General features: G+C 33.8%; 2 protein-coding genes across 2 annotated transcripts in view; one reads left to right on the top strand and one right to left on the bottom strand.

Annotated features, from left to right (window-relative positions):
* LOC143082916 (reelin-like) overlaps window positions 1-19,919 on the bottom strand; it is a 97,207-nt gene that overhangs the window by 62,211 nt on the left and 15,077 nt on the right. Inside the window, exons 6-11 of the mRNA XM_076258929.1 lie at window positions 15,101-15,206; window positions 14,460-14,556; window positions 13,819-13,870; window positions 12,595-12,694; window positions 2,849-3,305; window positions 530-681 (exon numbers count right to left, since the gene is read on the bottom strand). Coding sequence (XP_076115044.1) covers window positions 530-681; window positions 2,849-3,305; window positions 12,595-12,694; window positions 13,819-13,870; window positions 14,460-14,556; window positions 15,101-15,206 — 964 coding nt within the window. The remainder of the gene's footprint in view (window positions 1-529; window positions 682-2,848; window positions 3,306-12,594; window positions 12,695-13,818; window positions 13,871-14,459; window positions 14,557-15,100; window positions 15,207-19,919) is intronic.
* On the top strand, window positions 15,808-18,420 carry LOC143082931 (uncharacterized). Its single transcript, XM_076258952.1, has 2 exons — window positions 15,808-16,080; window positions 17,860-18,420. The coding sequence occupies exons 1-2, from the start codon at window positions 16,011-16,013 to the stop codon at window positions 18,261-18,263; spliced, it is 474 nt and encodes a 157-aa protein (XP_076115067.1). The 5' UTR covers window positions 15,808-16,010; the 3' UTR covers window positions 18,264-18,420.

The raw sequence follows: 19,919 nt of genomic DNA, 5'->3' as shown, positions 1-19,919 counted from the left end.
AGGATCTGCTTACCCTTCCAGAGCACCTGAGATCACCCCCAGTTTTGGTGGGGTTAGTGTTACTTATTCTTTAGTTTTATATGTTGTGTCATGTGTACTATTGTTTGTTTGACTTTTTCATTTTTAGCCATGGCATTGTCAGTATATTTTCGATTTATGAGTTTGACTGTCCCTCTGGTATCTTTCGTCCCTCTTTTAATTAACTTTTATGGTTGAGGTAAAGATAAGTCAACATTTAAGGTTTTTTTCAGTATGCATGAAATTTTCCACTGGACACTTAACAATCAACAACAACCGTGTTGATAAATACCAAAAATCAACCAAAACCCTCTGAGGATAATGAAGGTCAAACTTGTTCTAAAAGAGATAATTTTGAACAAATAAGAAACTTCCTGATATGATTTGATTATAGTGAATTAATTTCTAATATAAAATGAGATGTGGTATAATTGCCACTGAGACATCTATCCACTATATCCACTGGGATAGTAGTGTAACAACACAACATAAGAACAAACTGTAAATTTACCCTATTTGTTCCTTAAATTCAAACTGTTCCTCTAGAATCAGGTCTGTTGATAAATCATCTGGCATAAGATTTATGTCCCGTGTAACAACAAAATTGGCAGTTTGATTCTTTTGGCTGAAGTACATGGCATTATTATCTGATCTGCATTTTTGCTGTAAAACAAGAAGTGTTAGTTAAGAAATTATAATATCTTATCTGATTGAAATTATATCTAAACTGAAAGTGCTTCTGGATTATTTATGCATTTAAGTTTAAAAAACAATTAAATCGTAACTAAACACATTTATTATTAATAAACCAGTTGTTGGCATGACACGGGTTATGTTCTTCTCATATATGTTAAGATGGTATGATACTAAACCCCTCACGGGGACGATTGTGCCTGATATTCATATGATGAAGACATGATTTTTCAAACAGTTTAATTGAAGTCCGGAGCTGGCATGTCAGTTAACTGCTAGTAGTCTGATGTTATTTATGTATTATTGTCATTTTGTTTACTTTCTTTGGTTACATCTTTTGACATCAGACTCGGACTTCTCTTGAACTGAATCTTAATGTGCGTATTGTTATGCGTTTACTTTCCTGCATTGTCTAGAGGTATAGGGGGAGGGTTGAGATCTCACAAAACATGTTTAACCCCGCCGCATTTTTGCGCCTGTCTCAAGTCAGGAGCCTCTGGCCTTTGTTAGTCTTGTATTATTTTAACTTTTAGTTTCTTGTGTACAATTTGGAGTTAAGTATGGTGTTCATTATCACTGAACCAGTATATATTTGTTTAGGGGCCAGCTGAAGCACGCCTCCAGGTGTGAGAATTTCTTGTTGCATTGAAGACCTGTTGGTGACCTTCTGCTGTTGTCTGCTCTATGGTCGGGTGGTTGTCTCTTTGACACATTCCCCATTTCCATTCTCAATTTTATTTCAATATCTAAGACTTTTCTTGAATCCTTAATTGACTCTTAAATAATATCTTATTGTCAGGTATTTATTGTCCTTTTCAAACAAGTGTTATACAATATAAAGATGCAGTAAGAAGTTAAAAACTAGAGGCTCTCAAGAGCCTGTGTCGCTCACCTTGGTCTATTTGCATATTAACAATGGACACAGATAAATTCATGACAAAATGTTTTGGTGATGGTTATGTGTTTGTAGATCTTTCTTTACTGAACATTCTTGTTGCTACAATACGCTCCATGCCTAAACCAAGAGCCTAGCTATGTGCATACTGAAAAGTAGCAAAGTATAGACCCCTGGCTTGACATCACACCAATCCAATTGGAACGATGGTTCAAAATAAATGCATGAGGCTATCAGGAAGCCTATGAGGCTATCATTCCTAGAGGCTATCATGCCTATGAGGCTATGAGGAAGCCTATAATGAGACAATGAGGAAGCCTGTAAGGAGGCTATGAGGAAGCCTAGTAGTGTTGATGTTGAATTGGTGTTGGAATAATGAATTTGGCCAAGTAATTACAGTGGAAAATAATTCCTAAAATTTTACAAAAATTAACAAAAATTTATGAAAATTGTTAACAATTGACTATAAAGGGTAAAAACTCATTAAGGGGTCAATTGACAATTTTGGTCATGTTGACTTATTTGTAGATCTTATTTTGCTGAAAATTATTGCTGTTTACAGTTTATCTACATCTATAATAATATTCAAGATAATAACCAAAAACAGCAAAATTTCCTTAAAATTACCAATTCAGGGGCAGCAACCTAACAACGGGTTGTCCGATTCATCTGAAAATTTCAGGGCAGATAGATCTTGACCTGATAAACAATTTTACCTCGTGTCAGATTTGCTCTAAATGCTTTGGTTTTTGAGTTATAAGCTAAAAACTGCATTTTACCCCTATGTTCTATTTTTAGCCATGGCGGCCATGTTGTTTGATGAAATGGGAATTAAAACACAAACTTTATTCTAGATACCCTAGGAATCAATCAGATGAAGTTTGGTTTGAATTGGTTCAGTAGTTTCAGGAGAAGATCTTTGAAATAGTTTACGATGACGACGACGACGGACGGACGGACGATGACGGACGCCAAGTGATGGCAAAAGCTCACATTTCCTTTTGAAAGGTGAGCTAAAAATATAAAGTCTTGCTAATATATGTACATAATCATGTTCAGCTTTATACTTAAAATTGAACTTTTTTATAACATCAAGTAATTTAGTTGAAAACGATTTAATTGGACTAGCCCATAGTTGGTGATATTCCACTTGATTTTGCTCAATGGCTGTTTTTTGTAGAAAAAATTGATATTTGGCAATACATCAAAAATAATATGACAAGTGATGTGAGCATTAATTACCCTGATATTAGCTCCTGGGAAAAACAACCATTTACTGGGATCTACTGGATCAAAATCTTCATGTAGTCTGGTAGGTAAATCATGCAAGTTTACAATCAGGACATTATCCATAGCCCAGCAACTTTGAAATGTTGGCACTGGTTTATCTCCCCTTCCAATAGGTTGGAATGGTGGCAGTGTTTGAATTGGACGATTTGTAACTATGTTGTTAGTTATTCTGTAAATTGGTGCTATACTTTCTGTAGTTGATTTGATGCCTGGCTTGGCTGAAACAACCTCTGAACTATTGTTGTCAGTGTCATTGGCTGTGTATGGGCCATCAGATAGAATGGATAAGTATTCATTGCCACCATTTACAAATTCTGCTGATTGTGACCATTTAAAACAAACACTTTCAAGTCTTGCTTTTTGTGGAAGTGGTACTAAATGTACCTCTGAATCACTGCTTGTTGGTGACCTGCAATATTTTCAAATTAATGAAAGATATGATTTAAACAAGAGTGCACATGCTGAAATGTCTCACCTTCTTTACTAATCATTGATATTATGTTGATAGTCCTAAATGTAAAGCTTTATTACACTGTCACGTAAACTTAACATTAATCAAGAAAACTAAACATTGACCAATGAACCATAAAAATGAGGTAAGGGCAGATAACCATGCCAGGCAGACATGTACAGCTAACAATTCTTCCATACAACAAATATAGTTGACCTGTTGCTTATAGTTTAAGAAAAACAGACCAAAACACAAAAACTTAACACTGTTCAATGAACCATGAAAATGAGGTCAAGGTCAAATAAAACCTGCGCGACTGACATAAAGATCATAAAATATTTCCATACACTAAATATAGTTGACCTATGGCATATAGTATTAGAAAAAAAGACCAAAACTCAAAAACCTAACTTTGACCACTGAACGATGAAAATGAGGTTAAGGTCAGATGACACCTGCCAACTAGACATGTACACCTTAAAATCATTCCATATACCAAATATAGTAGACGTATTGCATACAGGATAAGAAAAACAGACCAAAACCCAAAAACTAACACAGATCACTGGACCGTGAAATTGAGGTCAAGGTCAAATGAAACCTGCGCGACTGATATATAGATCATAAAATATTTCCATACACCAAATATAGTTGACCTATTGCATATAGTATTAGAAAAAAAGACCAAAACTCAAAAACTTAACTATAACCACTGAACCATGAAAATGGGGTCAAGGTCAGATGACACCTGCCAGTTGGACATGTACACCTTACAGTTCTTCCATACACCGAATAAACTAGACCTATTGCTTATAGTATCCAAGATATGGACTTGACCACCAAAACTTAACCTTGTTCACTGATCCATGAAATGAGGTCGAGGTCAAGTATAAACTGTCTAACTTGCATGAGGACCTTGCAAGGTACGCACATACCAAATATAGTTATTCCATTACTTATAATAAGAGAGAATTTAACATTACAAAAAATTTTAACTTTTTTTTCAAGTAGTCACTGAACCATGAAAATGAGGTCAAGGACATTGGACATGTGACTGACGGAAACTTCGTAACATGAGGCATCTATATACAAAGTATGAAGCATCCAGGTCTTCGACCTTCTGAAATATAAAGCTTTTAAGAAGTTAGCTAACGCCGCCGCCGCCGGATCACTATCCCTATGTCGAGCTTTCTGCTACAAAAGTTGCAGGCTCGACAATAAAATCAGGGAAAATTCGTACTGAACTAATACAGTCAGGAGTCTACTTCGTCAAAATTATCTCCCCATTACGCCAGTTCATTTTCACAATCGTAGAAATGGAAGCCATTGTAGGGATGACGCACTACCAATATTGCTCTTGGAAACCGATAAATTTATCCACATTACACCATTACGATCCTTATATGTTAGTTGTATTTTAAAAGACAAATGTATCAACTAGCTAATGAGCATCAGTTAATAATCTTGTCTGCATTGATTCAACTTAAAACTATTGTCTGATCGGTTGTCAGGTGGAATTTTCGAAAATTCATAAACATTTAAAAAAATTCTCATTAAATATTTCGTGGAAGGGCAGACTAGATTTTTTTAGTGTATGAAGACTATAAACCCTAGTAATCATACACAAAAAATTAGAATTTTTCGAAGATATGCATTTTCATCATCCAACTTGAAAGACTGTCGTCAAGTACTTTCAGTAAAAAAATAGCTATTCGAACACACCTTCTCTGTTTTTGTGACTCATTAGATATGTATTTCACTTGACCCATATATTTCATCTTTTAGTACTGTGATTCTTTTGTGTTATAAAGTCAACCTGTAGCTTTAATATATAACTAGAGGCTCTAAAGAGCCTGTGTCGCTCACCTTGGTCTATGTGAATATTAAACAAAGGAAGCAGATGGATTCAAGACAAAATTGTGTTTTGGTGATGGTGATGTGTTTGTACATCTTACTTTACTGAACATTCTTGCTGCTTACAATTATCTCTATCTATAATGAACTTGGCCCAGTAGTTTCAGTGGAAAATGTTAGTTAAAATTTACAAATATTATGAAAATTGTTAAAAATTGACTATCAAGGACAATAACTCCTTAGGGGTCAAGTGACCATTTCCGTCATGTTGACTTATTTGTAAATCTTACTTTGCTTAACATTATTGATGTTTACAGTTTATCTCTATCTAAAATAATATTCAAGATAATAACCAAAAACAGCAAAATTTCCTTAAAATTACCAATTCAGGGGCAGGAACCCAACAACAGGTTGTCAGATTCATCTGAAAATTTCAGGGCAGATAGATCTTGACCTGATAAACTATTTTACCCAAATCAGATTTGCTCTAAAGGCTGCGGTTTCAGAGTTATAAGCCAAAATCTACATTTCACCCCTATGTTCTATTTTTAGCCATGGCGGCCATCTTGGTTATTTGGCCGGGTCACGGGACACAATTTTTAAACTAGATACCCCAATGATGATTGTGGCCAAGTTTGGTTTAATTTGGCCCAGTAGTTTCAGAGTAGATTTTTGTAAAAGATAACTAAGATTTACGAAAAATGGTTAAAAATTGACTATAAAGGGCAATAACTCCTAAAGGGATCAACAGACCATTTTGGTCTTGTTGACATATTTGTAGATCTTACTTTGCTGAACATTTTTGCTGTTTACAGTTTATCTCTATCTATAATAATATTCAAGATAATAACCAAAAACAGCAAAATTTCCTTAAAATTACCAATTCAGGGGCAGCAACCTATCAACGGGTTGTCCAATTCATCTCAAAATTTCAGGGCAGATAGATCTTGACCTGATAAACAATTTTACATGATGTCAGATTTGCTCTAAATGCTTTGGTTTTTGAGTGATAAGCCAAAAACTGCATTTTACCCCTATGTTCTATTTTTAGCCATGGCGGCCATCTTGGTTGGTTGGCCAGGTCACCGGACACACTTTTTAAACTAGATACCCCAATGATGATTGTGGTCAAGTTTGGTTTAATTTAGCCCAGTAGTTTCAGAGGAGAAGATTTTTGTAAAAGATGACTAAGATTTACGAAAAATGGTTAAAAATTGACTATAAAGGGCAATAACTCCTAAAGGGGTCAACAGACCATTTTGGTCCTGTTGACTTATTTGTAGATCTTACTTTACTGAACATTTTTGCTGTTTACAGTTTATCTCTATCTATGATAATATTCAAGATAATAACCAAAAACAGCAAAATTTCCTTAAAATTACCAATTCAGGGGCAGTAACCTATCAACGGGTTGTCTGATTCATCTCAAAATTTCAGGGCAGATAGATCTTGACCTGATTAACAATTTTACCACATGTCAGATTTGCTCTAAACGCTTTGGTTTTTGAGTTATTAGCCAAAAACTGATTTTACCCCTATGTCCTATTTTTAGCCATGGCGGCCATCTTGGTTGGTTGGCCAGGTCACCGGACACAATTTTTAAACTAGATACCCTAATGATGATTTTGGCCATGTTTGGTTAAATTTTGCCCAGCAGTTTCAGGAGAAGATTTTTGTAAAAGTTAACGACTCCGGACACAGGACGACGCCGGACGCCGGACACCAAGTGATGAGAAAAGCTCACTTGGCCCTTCGGGCCAGGTGAGCTAAAAATGATAGAATCTGAAGCGAGACGATGTATGAAATATTCTTACTTTGTACGATATCAAGACAAAATACTCAACTCAAACACGCCCTAACATAAAAAGGTGCATTCGATTTTCTCTTTTTGTTACCCATTTTTTGGAATTTTTTCTTCAGTCACATAATGGAAGGGCAGACACGAAAATTACTGAACTAATAGATTGATATGTTTTCCGTCTGTGGTAATTTTTTTCATAAAAATCGGAGGTTATGCATTTTCTTCATCCAACTTGAAAGATACCCATGTCGTCGACTTGATATCTAATTGTTCTGCTTAACTATGTACTAGATAAATTGAAAACTTATGCAAATGGTGTTTTTAAAATAAAACACCTCGTAATTGAGAAGAAAACTGCAATTTTGTTTGTTTTTATTAACTTTTAAAAATTTGGTCACTATAGTAAACAATACAGTAAACATTTATCGCCTTCTCTAACAAAGAGCTTCGATTCTTTTGTTCTATTTCAACCTGGTTTTCGACTGAATAAGACATGATTACTTGTGTAGGAATTCCAAAAGGGAGCATGCTACTACTTTAAACCAACTTATTTCAGAGAATACTTTATTTCCCGTTTAACCCTTAATCTCACTATTTTAAAATTGTAAAATGTCTTATAATAAGAGATCTTTTAAATATCAAGATCATGGCGCTTTTCCAGATCAGAATTAATATCCCATTTTCAAACTTAAGAAAAAAAAGTTGGCATGGTAACCAAATTTGCAACATTATTTTCGGTCTATTCAATATGTTTAAATGATTTAATATCATAAATCATTGAATCTAGACAATATTGTAACGAAATGGGGGTCCCTTGAAATGGAACTAGTTTTCCCTAAAATTGTGTGATGATGTTGTTAAAACCTTACCGTTAATTGACTGTTTTTATTATATATTTCTTGCATAACTATGCTTGTTAACTTTTTATTATTCTTGTCCACGTTTTTACAATCGGAACAGCTGTGAATTGTTTACTTCAAATGACGTACAACACAATGACGTCATAACCTATTTTTGTTATGACATTGGCTTTGGATTTGGTAATTTCGGTGAATGGTAAGCCAAATCGTTAGATTAGTTTACCTAAGTATAAATACGGTGGAGAAAACGGATAAGACTTCAGTACGACTTTACCCTGGGCAAGTAACACACGCTAATTCCAAGCGATTTAAATATATATACATGTACCGGAACCATTTACCAGACTATTTCCGTATAATGTGAGCTTGTTAGTTCCTTAACAAGTTGCATTTAGAGAATAACTTCTCGGGAGAAACGTTATCTTTTGACATTGAATTTGATTTACCATTTGCCGATAACCAAACTAAACTTTCGAGGTATTTATAGTTCCACTATCCATTTTCTTTACGATATTCTAATAAAGTAAGGTATTTATTTGTTAGACTAGAATACTGTTAAGTTATATACTATTTGTATGAATTGTTGATATTTAACGCATCTTAAAGTTAATACAAGTTGATTTTTATTTAACGAGTCTGTTATTCTTACAAAAACCTAAACGGAACCAAACTAAGATCTACCAGAATACCACAAAGTACCACAAAACCTATACAGAACCAACCTTAGATCTACCGGAATACCGCAAAGAACCACGATACCAGAGTACCACGCTACCAAAGAAGGGTCGCCAGTTATAACTTTAGTTCATATATACTTATACATTGTTATAAAACACATTCTTATAGCAACACACTAAGGGTTACACATTTATAATTTAACATCAAAGCCTGACCGCTCAGTTTTCGTTACAGTGGTGGCAGCGGAGGCACGTACCTACATTTTTATATTCTTAAAATAAGTTTAATAATATTTAAGATAAGGCATAAATAAAAATAAGTAAAATGGATAGCGCGGGAAATAAGTTTGAAACACCTAGGTTAACTGCCCAGGGTAGACCAGTGCTCCCCCGATCTCAGTCCTGTGAAATTTTCCATGATCTGACGCCGACCGGAGAGATAAGCATAAGAGTGAACTAAGATCAATGGCCCTCACAAGAGAATACAGATAGATATGAAAAGGATGGTATACATCATACTGGCAAAAGGCCATTGTCAGGAGGTCTATCACCATCAACGAAAGTGGCCATTGACCAAGCGAAAATAAGGAAGTTTCAAATAGGGCAACGGTTGTGCATTTGGAACCAAATGTGACGTGGCCGGTAAAACAGAATCTTGGTGAAGAGTCAAGCACTCTTTATAACCATGCTGCCAGGTCTAGGTATGGGTTTTGGAGTCAGAAAGCAGAGGGTTCTACTATAGCAGGGGGTACTGCTATAGCAGATGGTTATGCTGAAGCAGAGGGAACTGTTGAGGCAAAGGGTTCTGCTGAGGGAGACGCCGGGAAAACAAGACGAGTCATGACGTCTTGTGAATCCAGAAGGGATTCGGGAGATTTACCTAGGACTTTGGACCGGGGCGTATTCCATAATATGGGGGCAACGTACCAAGCATTACCTTTGACGTCCCGCGGACGATTCAGAGTTGGGGTTAACGGGACCGACCATGAACACCGTACTGATGAAATGAACAGTAATTTAAATTATTCTGGCTTTAACAATAAATCAAATTTTGAGCGTGATTATGAAATAAACTTACAAAATACAAACTGTTACAAAAAGAAACCAGCACTTTTTGATGGGGAGGGTAATTGGAAAGACTATTTAGTCCAGTTTGAATTAATTGCAGCAATTAATAAATGGTTTGACCTAGAGAAAGCTTTAGAATTAGCTACTAGTTTGAGAGGTACTGCCCAAAGTATTCTAACAGATTTAAGACCAGAGATGCGGACCAATTTTGTACAACTGACTGCCGCTTTAGCGTCACGTTTTCAACCAGAAAACCAAGCAGAAATGTACAGGGTGCAAATGAAAAGTAGAATACGCGGGCGCACGGAACAAATACCTGTATTAGGCCAAGACATAAAACGTCTAGTAAGATTAGCGTATCCATCAGCTCCAATGGAGGTTAAGGAACTTTTAGCACGTGATTGTTTTATTGATTCCCTAAATGATGCTGACATGGAATGGGCTATATGTTTTAAATTTTAGGGAAAGTTTATTCATGTTTGGGGACAAACATTATTTTTCAAAGGTGGGGAGAGTGTAACGAAATGGGGGTCCCTTGAAATGGAACTAGTTTTCCCTAAAATTGTGTGATGATGTTGTTATCACCTTACCATTAATTGACTGTTTTTATTATATATTTCTTGCATAACTATGCTTGTTAACTTTTTATTATTCTTGTCCACGTTTTTACAATCGGAACAGCTGTGAATTGTTTACTTCAAATGAAGTACAACACAATGACGTCATAACCTATTTTTGTTATGACGTTGGCTTTGGATTTGGTAATTTCAGTGAATGGTCAGCCAAATCGGTAGATTAGTTTACCTAAGTATAAATACGGTGGAGAAAACGGATAAGACTTCAGTACGACTTTACCCTGGGCAAGTAACACACGCTAATTCCAAGCGATTTAAATATATATACATGTACCGGAACCATTTACCAGACTATTTCCGTATAATGTGAGCTTGTCAGTTCCTTAACAAGTTGCATTTAGAGAATAACTTCTCGGGAGAAACATTATCTTTTGACATTGAATTTGATTTACCATTTGCTGATAACCAAACTAAACTTTCGAGGTATTTATAGTTCCGCTATCCATTTTCTTTATGATATTCTAATAAAGTAAGGTATTTATTTGTTAGACTAGAATACTGTTAAGTTATATACTATTTGTATGAATTGTTGATATTTAACGCATCTTAAAGTTAATACAAGTTGATTTTTATTTAACGAGTCTGTTATTCTTACAAAAACCTAAACGGAACCAAACTAAGATCTACCAGAATACCGCAAAGAACCACGATACCAGAGTACCACGCTACCAAAGAAGGGTCGCCAGTTATAACTTTAGTTCATATATACTTATACATGGTTATAAAACACATTCTTATAGCAACACACTAAGGGTTACACATTTATAATTTAACATCAAAGCCTGATCGCTCGGTTTTCGTTACAATATCATGCTTTTTCAAGGTCTGTGAAGCAAAAACAGTAGGTCATAGTTACCAATCCATTATTTTACCATTTTTTAAACAATTTCTGAGCCTTAGATTTTACATCAATTAGTTACTGCACATTTTCTGCACTTTGCTCAGTTCTCAAATTAGTTTTTTCCTAATATGATTTGGCTTATATACAGCTTTAGGTTGGATTAAGGATATTCACTTGTCATGTTTTGGGATATTTGTCAGATTTCAGAATCCTCTGGCTTTATCCATTTGAATGCTCATTGATTCCCATTTTTCTTTTAAAAATCTTTTACGTGTATAATTATAAGCCATCATGATCTGTAAAAGTCTTATAAAATCTTTGTTATTTTTAAATAGTTTTTGAGAACTTTAACTTGTCAATGATAAAGCTATGAAAAATCATGAGTGAACATTTTCACGCCAAAATTTCAATGGCTAATATCTCGAAAACAAGTACATTGACCTGTATATTTTTTTGGCTTTTTTGGTTTCGTTTATTAAACCCCTATCAATACAAGAGTGCACACACTGAAATGTCTCGCCTTCTTTACTAATCATTGATATTATGTTGATACTCCTAAATATAAATCTTTATTGACTGTCACATAAACTTAACATTAACCAAGAAAACTAAACATTGATCAATAAACCATGAAAATGAGGTCAAGGTCAGATGAACCATATGCCAGGCAGACATGTACAGCTAACAATGCTTTCATACAACAAATATAGTTGACCTATTGCTTATAGTTAAAGAAAATAGACCAAACACAAAACCTTACACTGAGCAATGAACCGTAAAAACCAGGTCAAGGTCAAATAAAACCTGCACGACTGACATATAGATCATAAAATATTTCCATACACCAAATATAGTTGACCTATGACATATAGTATAAGATAAAAAGACCAAAACTCAAAAACTTAACTTTGACCACTGAACCATGTAAATGAGGTCAAGGTCAGATGACATCTGCCCGCTAGACATGTACACCTTACAGTCCTTCCATACACCGAATATACTAGACCTATTGCTTATAGTATCTGAGATATGGACTTGACCACCAAAACTTAACCTTGTTCACTGATCCATGAAATGAGGTCGAGGTCAAGTGAAAACTGTCTGACGGGCATCAGGACCTTGCAAGGTATGCACATACTAAATATAGTTATCCTATTACTTATAGTAAGAGAGAATTTAACATTACAAAAAATCTGAACTTTTTTTTCAAGTGGGCACTGAACCATGAAAATGAGGTCAAGGACAATGGACATGTGACTGACAGAAACTTCGTAACATGAGGCATCTATATACAAAATATGAAGCATCCAGGTCTTCCACCTTCTAAAATATATAGCTTTAAAGAAGTGAGCTAACACCGCCGCCGGATCACTATCCCTATGTCGAGCTTTCTGCAACAAAAGTTGCAGGCTCGACAATATACTAGTGTTATGAAAAGCTTGTAATTTTGAAACTGAGTAGCGAACTTAATTATAAATAGAAATGATAAAATTTCTGCTTACAACACTTACCAAACTCTGTCAATCTCAACCCAATTAGAACAACCATTTAGTCCAACAGATATTACTATATCTCCATCCTGATGATGCTGGTTAAAACATTTCCCTCCAGCTAAAATACAAAAGCATAAAGTTATTCACAAACATGTTAATGCTGTCGAAACCTCAATAGCCTTTATACACTATTCTCTATATGTTAAATATCATCAATTATTCATAGCTGTGATTGCCTTTAAAAACTAATAAACTATTGACACAGAGACTTGTCTGGTCTGTCTGCAGAAAATTCAGAGAGAGAAAAACAATCTGAAAGCAGTAACATTGCTTAATATTAATTCAAAGTTGCTCAACTATTAACTAGGGGGTAGGACATTGAAAAAGCTGACACTGAGTTGTACTGATAGTAATGTGACATTATACAAAACATAATTGTAAATCATAACTAAGTAGTTCTTATCAAACTAATATGAGCAGAAATTAAAACATTAAAACTAGCCAATTAATTTAAATTCACTGGACCATGACCTAGGGGGACAAAGTCTCAAACTAGTCAATAAACTGATAGTTATGCAACTTCATTGAAAATATCATTGATCTTTCACAAGAATTTATGCATTCAAAATGACTAAAGCTGAAAACTTAACAATGTTTGATGCCACCACTGCCTCATGAAGAGCAACACTGATATCTTGCCTTCCCCAAGACACAAATAGGAATATGTGTCCATCATAAGACACAACGATTGCTCTCACATGTTTTATCATATTTCCAATTTTACTAAAATTTGAAATTGATTTAAAACCCTATTAGCTATCTTTTTTTACATATATAAATTTTACACTATAATGGACATGTGTAGTTGATGTGAGAAAAACTGTATGGTTAAAATAATTCATTAAATCAAATTTTTAACCAGATATGGGACAGATAGACAAATAGAAAAAAAAATCTATAATATTTTGAAACACATTAAGTATAATTATCATCATAAAAACAATTCTAATACTTTACAAACAGTAACTCAAAACGTATTACATATACATGTATCTAAAGAACTATATTAACAATCTTTTAATTACTTGTACAAATAACTTCTTTTTTTAATCCTTGACAAAGAACAAAAACCTTCTTGTGAAACATGTTACATAAAAAAAATATGACATCTTTTGATCAATAATTTTATGTATAGTAACAAAACAAATTTGCAGAAGTCATTTGTGTTAATCATTTACTTACACAAAGTAAATTGCAAAACAACTGCAGTTGTTGTATTTAATGGAACTGTAACCTACAAAATAGGAAAAACGCTTATTCTTATGAATATCATTACAAGTATATAGTTGCTACTATGTTGATTACAATCAGTCTTGCTCAGGAAATATTTATGACAAAAAAAAGTCAGTCATAAACCTATTTGGCCATATGATATCTCCTTGTGTTTGTATTTATAAATATCTATACTATTGACTAAGTGGCAACTATCTCACAGCCCCATCTGACACACACACCTGAATTTGTCTTATCATCTCATTTTTTTTTCCCCGATTAAGTAATAATTTCTACAGCAGCAGTCTTGAAAAAAGTATGGAGGGTAATATAATATCTGCTCAAAAATGATATTGATATTACGTCTATAGGTGGGGTAGCTATAGGGTGTGAATGAGCTAAGATCAACTTGTGTATGAGGATCTTATTCAGGATAACTTACTATTTCTCACATTTTGTTATTGTTCAAAGCAAAATTTTATATATCCTCCAAAAATATTGAGATCAATTCATCAACAAAATGGCTATTATAAACTAAGGTGACCTTTAACGATGTTGATTGCATTCTAACTTTATGAAATCAAATAAAGGTTAAAGTATTTAAAACTAACCATTTCCCTGCTGCCTTTTTGGTCACAGAAGGTCACTGAATATCCATACATCACTGTGCCACATTTCTTACTAACTTCTACACCATCGCTAGATGACCTAAAATTAAAATATTTTTCATTAAAGATCAAGTATTCGAGAAAAAAAGATATAGCATCTCAAATAATGACACAAAATCAATTTGCACACATAAAACTAGAGGCTCTAAAATGTCTGTATTGCTCACCTGTATCTTTAACAATGGCTACTTTTAGATTAAAATCATTATTTCAGGACATTATAACTCTATAAAGAGTTGAATGACAATTTCAGCTATGTTAACATATTTGTAGATCTTGTATTGCTGATCATTTTATATTATTTACTTTATCAACCAAGGTTTTCACCAAAAAAAACCGCAAAAATGCTTAAAATCATCATTAAAGGTCAATAACTCCTATTAAGTAGTGACTGATATATTTAGCCACAATTTCAGTCATGATAATTTATTTGTATCTCTTGTCTTGTTAATACATCACATCTGTGAACATTATTTAGAAATAAGTTTGACCATATTTCTATCATAAAACATCCATTACAAGAATTGAGATTCTAATTTTATGATAGTCCTTATAAAAAAGAACATTTCACAATAAAAACTTACCATATATTAGAATCAAGGTCTGGACTAGAATCAAAGTCATCTCTGAGCACAATACCCTGACTTTCTTTACTGGCTAAATCTGGTCTCAAGGGAGATAATGTAGGTGCTGTTTAATAAATTTAAAAGGTGTTACTTAGCATGTTTCTTGAAAAATTAATATAAATTATACAGCAAATAAACAAAACAAGAAGCTGTCGGAGCGCCAGCAAACCAGATTTATTAACATTTATTTGTGTCCTGACATTTTTCAATATCACAAGGACCATATATAACTGATGAACGGTGAAAGTGAAAATCGGCAATATCAAATTTGACCTCCATTTTGTCATCAGTAACAAGATATTAAAATCTGAAAAGCTTTGGTTGAATGGTTCATGAGTAAATGCAAGGACACGACTGGAAATGCCATTTTTCAATCTTTGAAGAACCATAACTCCTGAACGATAAAAGTCAAAATCGTCATTATTGCACTTGACCTCAATTTTGTCATCAGTAACAACATATTAAAATTTTAAAAGTTTTTGTTGAACAGTTCATGAGTAAATGCACGGACAACATTTGGCCGTCACCTGCCTGGCCACCCAGCTGCCTGACTGACCGCTCGACGTACATCCCCAAATCAATAACCAACATTTTTGTCACATACATTTTTTGCTTTTTGAAATCCAGGAAAATCAATTTATACACATGTCTTTTGTTCACTCTACCATACAACTTGTACCTACTGACATTTCCTTTAAACATCTTTTTTCAGCACACGCTGATTTTTTAACTTCATAGCATGTAGCACTACATGAACTGCAGTGCAAAAGTACTTATAAAAACTATGTTTCTTATATCACTTTATAGATTTTGTAACTCGTTTGCCATATCCAGTTGAATACAAATCATAGTAATCAACCTGTCAAAAATGATGATTCAAGCATCTTGTCTAACATTTATATTGCTATTTTATGTAAAGGCAAATGCAGAATTTCAAGGTAAGACTCTTGATATTCACCATACCTTAACAATATCTTAAATGTTTTTAATATATAATGGCTTTCCTTCAAGTGTCAAGGGGCCAGTGTTGACAGCCACAAAAACAAGATAAAAAACTCTGCTAATTTATGTCAGAGAAAATACAATATCTCAAGATAGATATTCTAAAAATAAAAAAAAAAACAACAAGAATGTGTCCCATCCACACTATCATTTTCTATGCATGCTATGTTCAGTGGACTGTGAAAATTGGGTAAAAACTCTAATTTGGCATAAAAATAAGAAAGATCATATCATAGGGAACATGTGTACTAAGTTTCAAGTTGGTTGGACTTCAACTTCATCAAAAACTACCTCGACCAAAAAATTTAATCTGATGTGGGACAGACGGACGAACGAACCAATTGACGAACTGACGGACGAACAAACGGAGGTACAGACCAGAAAACATAGTGCCCATAAATGGGCCATAAAAAATTAAAATATTTGTTAAAATAGGAAAACTTTTAGGTTTCCTGAATAAAAGGCTCGTTTAAAAGAGGGACGAAAGATACCCGAGGGACAGTCAAACTCATAAATTGAAAATAAACTGACATTTAGTTACGCCTGGCTAAAAATGAAAAAGACAAACAGACAAACAATAGAATACATGACACAACATAGAAAACTAAGCAACATGAACCCCAGCAAAAACTAGGGGTGATCTCCGATGTTCCGGAAGGGTAAGCAGATCCTGCTCTACATGTGGCACCCGTCGTGTTGCTTATGTTATAACAACTCCGGTAAATAGTCTAATTTGGTAGGTCACATTCATGAAAGGGAAGAGGATTGTAGTTACGATGAAAGGAACATATCTGAAATCATTTGTGAAACGGTTATTCCATAACGGTCAACCAACTCGTGATTGTGTCCGTAAAATTTACAAAGGGATGATTTCAACTTCACCATTTGGAACTCTTGGTTCAATAGCTTCCTTGTGAGCAGCCTGATATAACTAGATGTAGTCTCAGTTACTGCTCACTAATCATTTATAACCCCTCTGGCTTACCAATATGAAGCTTGGCACCAAATACCAAGAAGACATGTTTTGTAGTTGCAAAGAAAATTTATGACAGAGAAGTGTTACAGATGTATACTTAGATACGTTAAGATCCATTGCCTTGGGGGAGAGGGCAGAGAAGTCCATCCACTGCTTCACAACCTAATTTTTTTGGTTTATAGGTCTTGCATATTATGCTCCACTTAAAATTCTAGCACATTTTGCTAATCACTGAGTCATGAAAATGTACACACAAAAAATTAAAAACAAAATGAAATTGGCATTTATTTTTTATTGTTTTCAGATTTGAGTTTGTCTCTTTACATACAAAATGTATCTAATTCGACAAATTACAAATATTATAATTAAAGTTCTGAATTCAGGGGATTTCAAGTAAAAGATTTTCAAAACACAACACGGTTCATCAATTCAACTTACAGATATAAGAAGATGTGGTATGAGTGTCAGTGAGACAACTCTCCATCCAAGTCACAATTTGTAAAAGAAAACAATTATAGGTCAAAGTACGGCCTTCAACACAGAGCCTTGGCTCACACTTAACAGCTAGCTATAAAAGGCCCCAAAAATGACTAGTGTAAAACCATTCAAAATGGAAAACCAAGGTCTAATCTACATATAAAATAATAAATGAAAAACACTTATGAATCACATCAACAATTGGCCACCACTGTTAAGCAATTACTAAAATTGTTTACTTTATTTTTATATCTATTCCCAGGTGAAGAATTTGCCAACCTAGCCAAACAAATGATTGCCTATACTGCTAACCAAATTCTACAGAAGGAAGAAGAATTAGCTCAAGCTAATACAAATTTAATTCCAGCTCTACCATCAGTTGAATCCATTCCAAATTGGATTATATCTAATGAAGATATGTTAGTACAAGCAATTGAGAATGCTACTATATCAGACGATCCAACAATGTTGAATGAGTATGAACTTGCAGCAAATATGGTGGATGTTATAGCCAATGAGATCACAATCCATCAGAGAGAACTAAATCAAGGATTATTAGTCGTAAACGCATTCAACAATCCTGCAATTTCATGGGTGGCAACATGGATTGAATCACAGAAAGATAACTTTGCCGAAGCTGTTGTAAACAATCTAGGAAGAAGATGAAAGGAGATAAACATAAATCTCCAGATAGATATGTACTCACTAACTGTTGATAAAAATTTGAGAATAAAAAGATATACTGTTGAAAAATGATTTGAGAATAAAGTATCTATAATCAGCAAATAAAATCAAAAAGTATTTTGGTATTCACATTGTTGAATAGAGGGATTGCAAGAAAGCTTATCTTTTTTTCAATTAAGAGTACAAAAATTATGCCATAATTGACTATAAAAGGACTCTGTTACTTTCAAATTTGGACAAGATAAAAAAATTGTACTGGTATAAAAAAAATTTTGAATTGATATAATAATTCACAAGAGTGTACCACTAACATAATAAACGAGTCTAAATTGAAAACTACGTTCAAACCTATGATTGCGTTGGATAAAAACCACAATTTTTATACGTGTGCATGTAAAACAAATTTCGTTGTAGAAGGGTCTACAGTGAAATGCAGTGAAGTTTAGCATTTGATAGTTCATTAATAACATTCTGGCATATCATAAACAAACAACTTGTAACGTCTCATTTCATTGGCCGAAAGATTCAAATACAAAAACAATGTAGTCAGTGTGCACGTGAATTGACACAGGTGACCGACAATGGAATGTACTATGTTACTACGAACGTAAAAACAAGGATTTGTTTAATTTACAAACCTTTGGTCAAAAGAATTAAATAAATCTTTTGTTAACTTCAAATAGTGGGGTCGAAATATTATACTGATATTTTGTATTCAGTAATATTCTAAGTTCTTTATGCATGCAGCAACTCAATTATCGTGTACCGCATAATGAGAAATATAAGGATAAAATAAAATGCATGTGCCGCTTTTATACAAATGAATATATGAACCACTTTTAATTTCTTTCATACTGACGATAGGTTATAATCCTAACAATGTCGTAGTCACTTATAATAAGTATCTCATAATACTGATCCATTACAATCATTAATCACTGACATTCCTCTTTTATTATTTTCATGCTATAAAACATACACACAGTAGCTAAGCGTACCATAAACGGAGGAAATTGTCCCCCAAAATAGAAACAAAATAACTTTAATCGTATCATTTGTGCACCTGAATGAATTCAGTGAAGGCATATGTTGTTGTAATAAATTGAAAAGTTACATCGGCGAAGATTATTCAGTTCTTTTGCATGTGTTAAACAAAATAATAAATTAATACTTGTGAGAAATGTCATAGTTTACAAGGAACAATTCTCGTTTGAATTATTTTACATTGTCATTTCGGGGCCTTTTATGGCTGACTTTCCGGTATGGGCTTTGCTCCTTATTGAAAGCCGTACGGTGATCTATTATAGTTCTTAATTTCTGTGTTATTTTGTTCTCTTGTGGAGAGTTGTCTCATTGGCAATCATACCACATCTTCTTTTATATATGTATTTATAGTATACAAGGTATTATCCCGCAATTAAGATTTGCCCACTTTTTAAGAACACATCTGTAAAAAACGGATGCCCACTGGACAGAAGGGGTCAGAAGGGCAATCATACCACATCTTTTTTAAATATAAATGTACTGTTTTCGATTTTAAATGGATGAACATTTATTTTCTAATTTTATACTGTAAGAATAGAGCTGCATAACATTGTTGAACTATTCGCTAAAAGTACATGTAGTATGTATTCGTAT

The sequence above is a fragment of the Mytilus galloprovincialis genome, chromosome 1, assembly GCF_965363235.1.
Source record: "Mytilus galloprovincialis chromosome 1, xbMytGall1.hap1.1, whole genome shotgun sequence".
Classification (NCBI taxonomy): Eukaryota; Metazoa; Mollusca; class Bivalvia; order Mytilida; family Mytilidae; genus Mytilus; species Mytilus galloprovincialis.
This window is presented reverse-complemented; position numbering and strand designations above follow the sequence as displayed.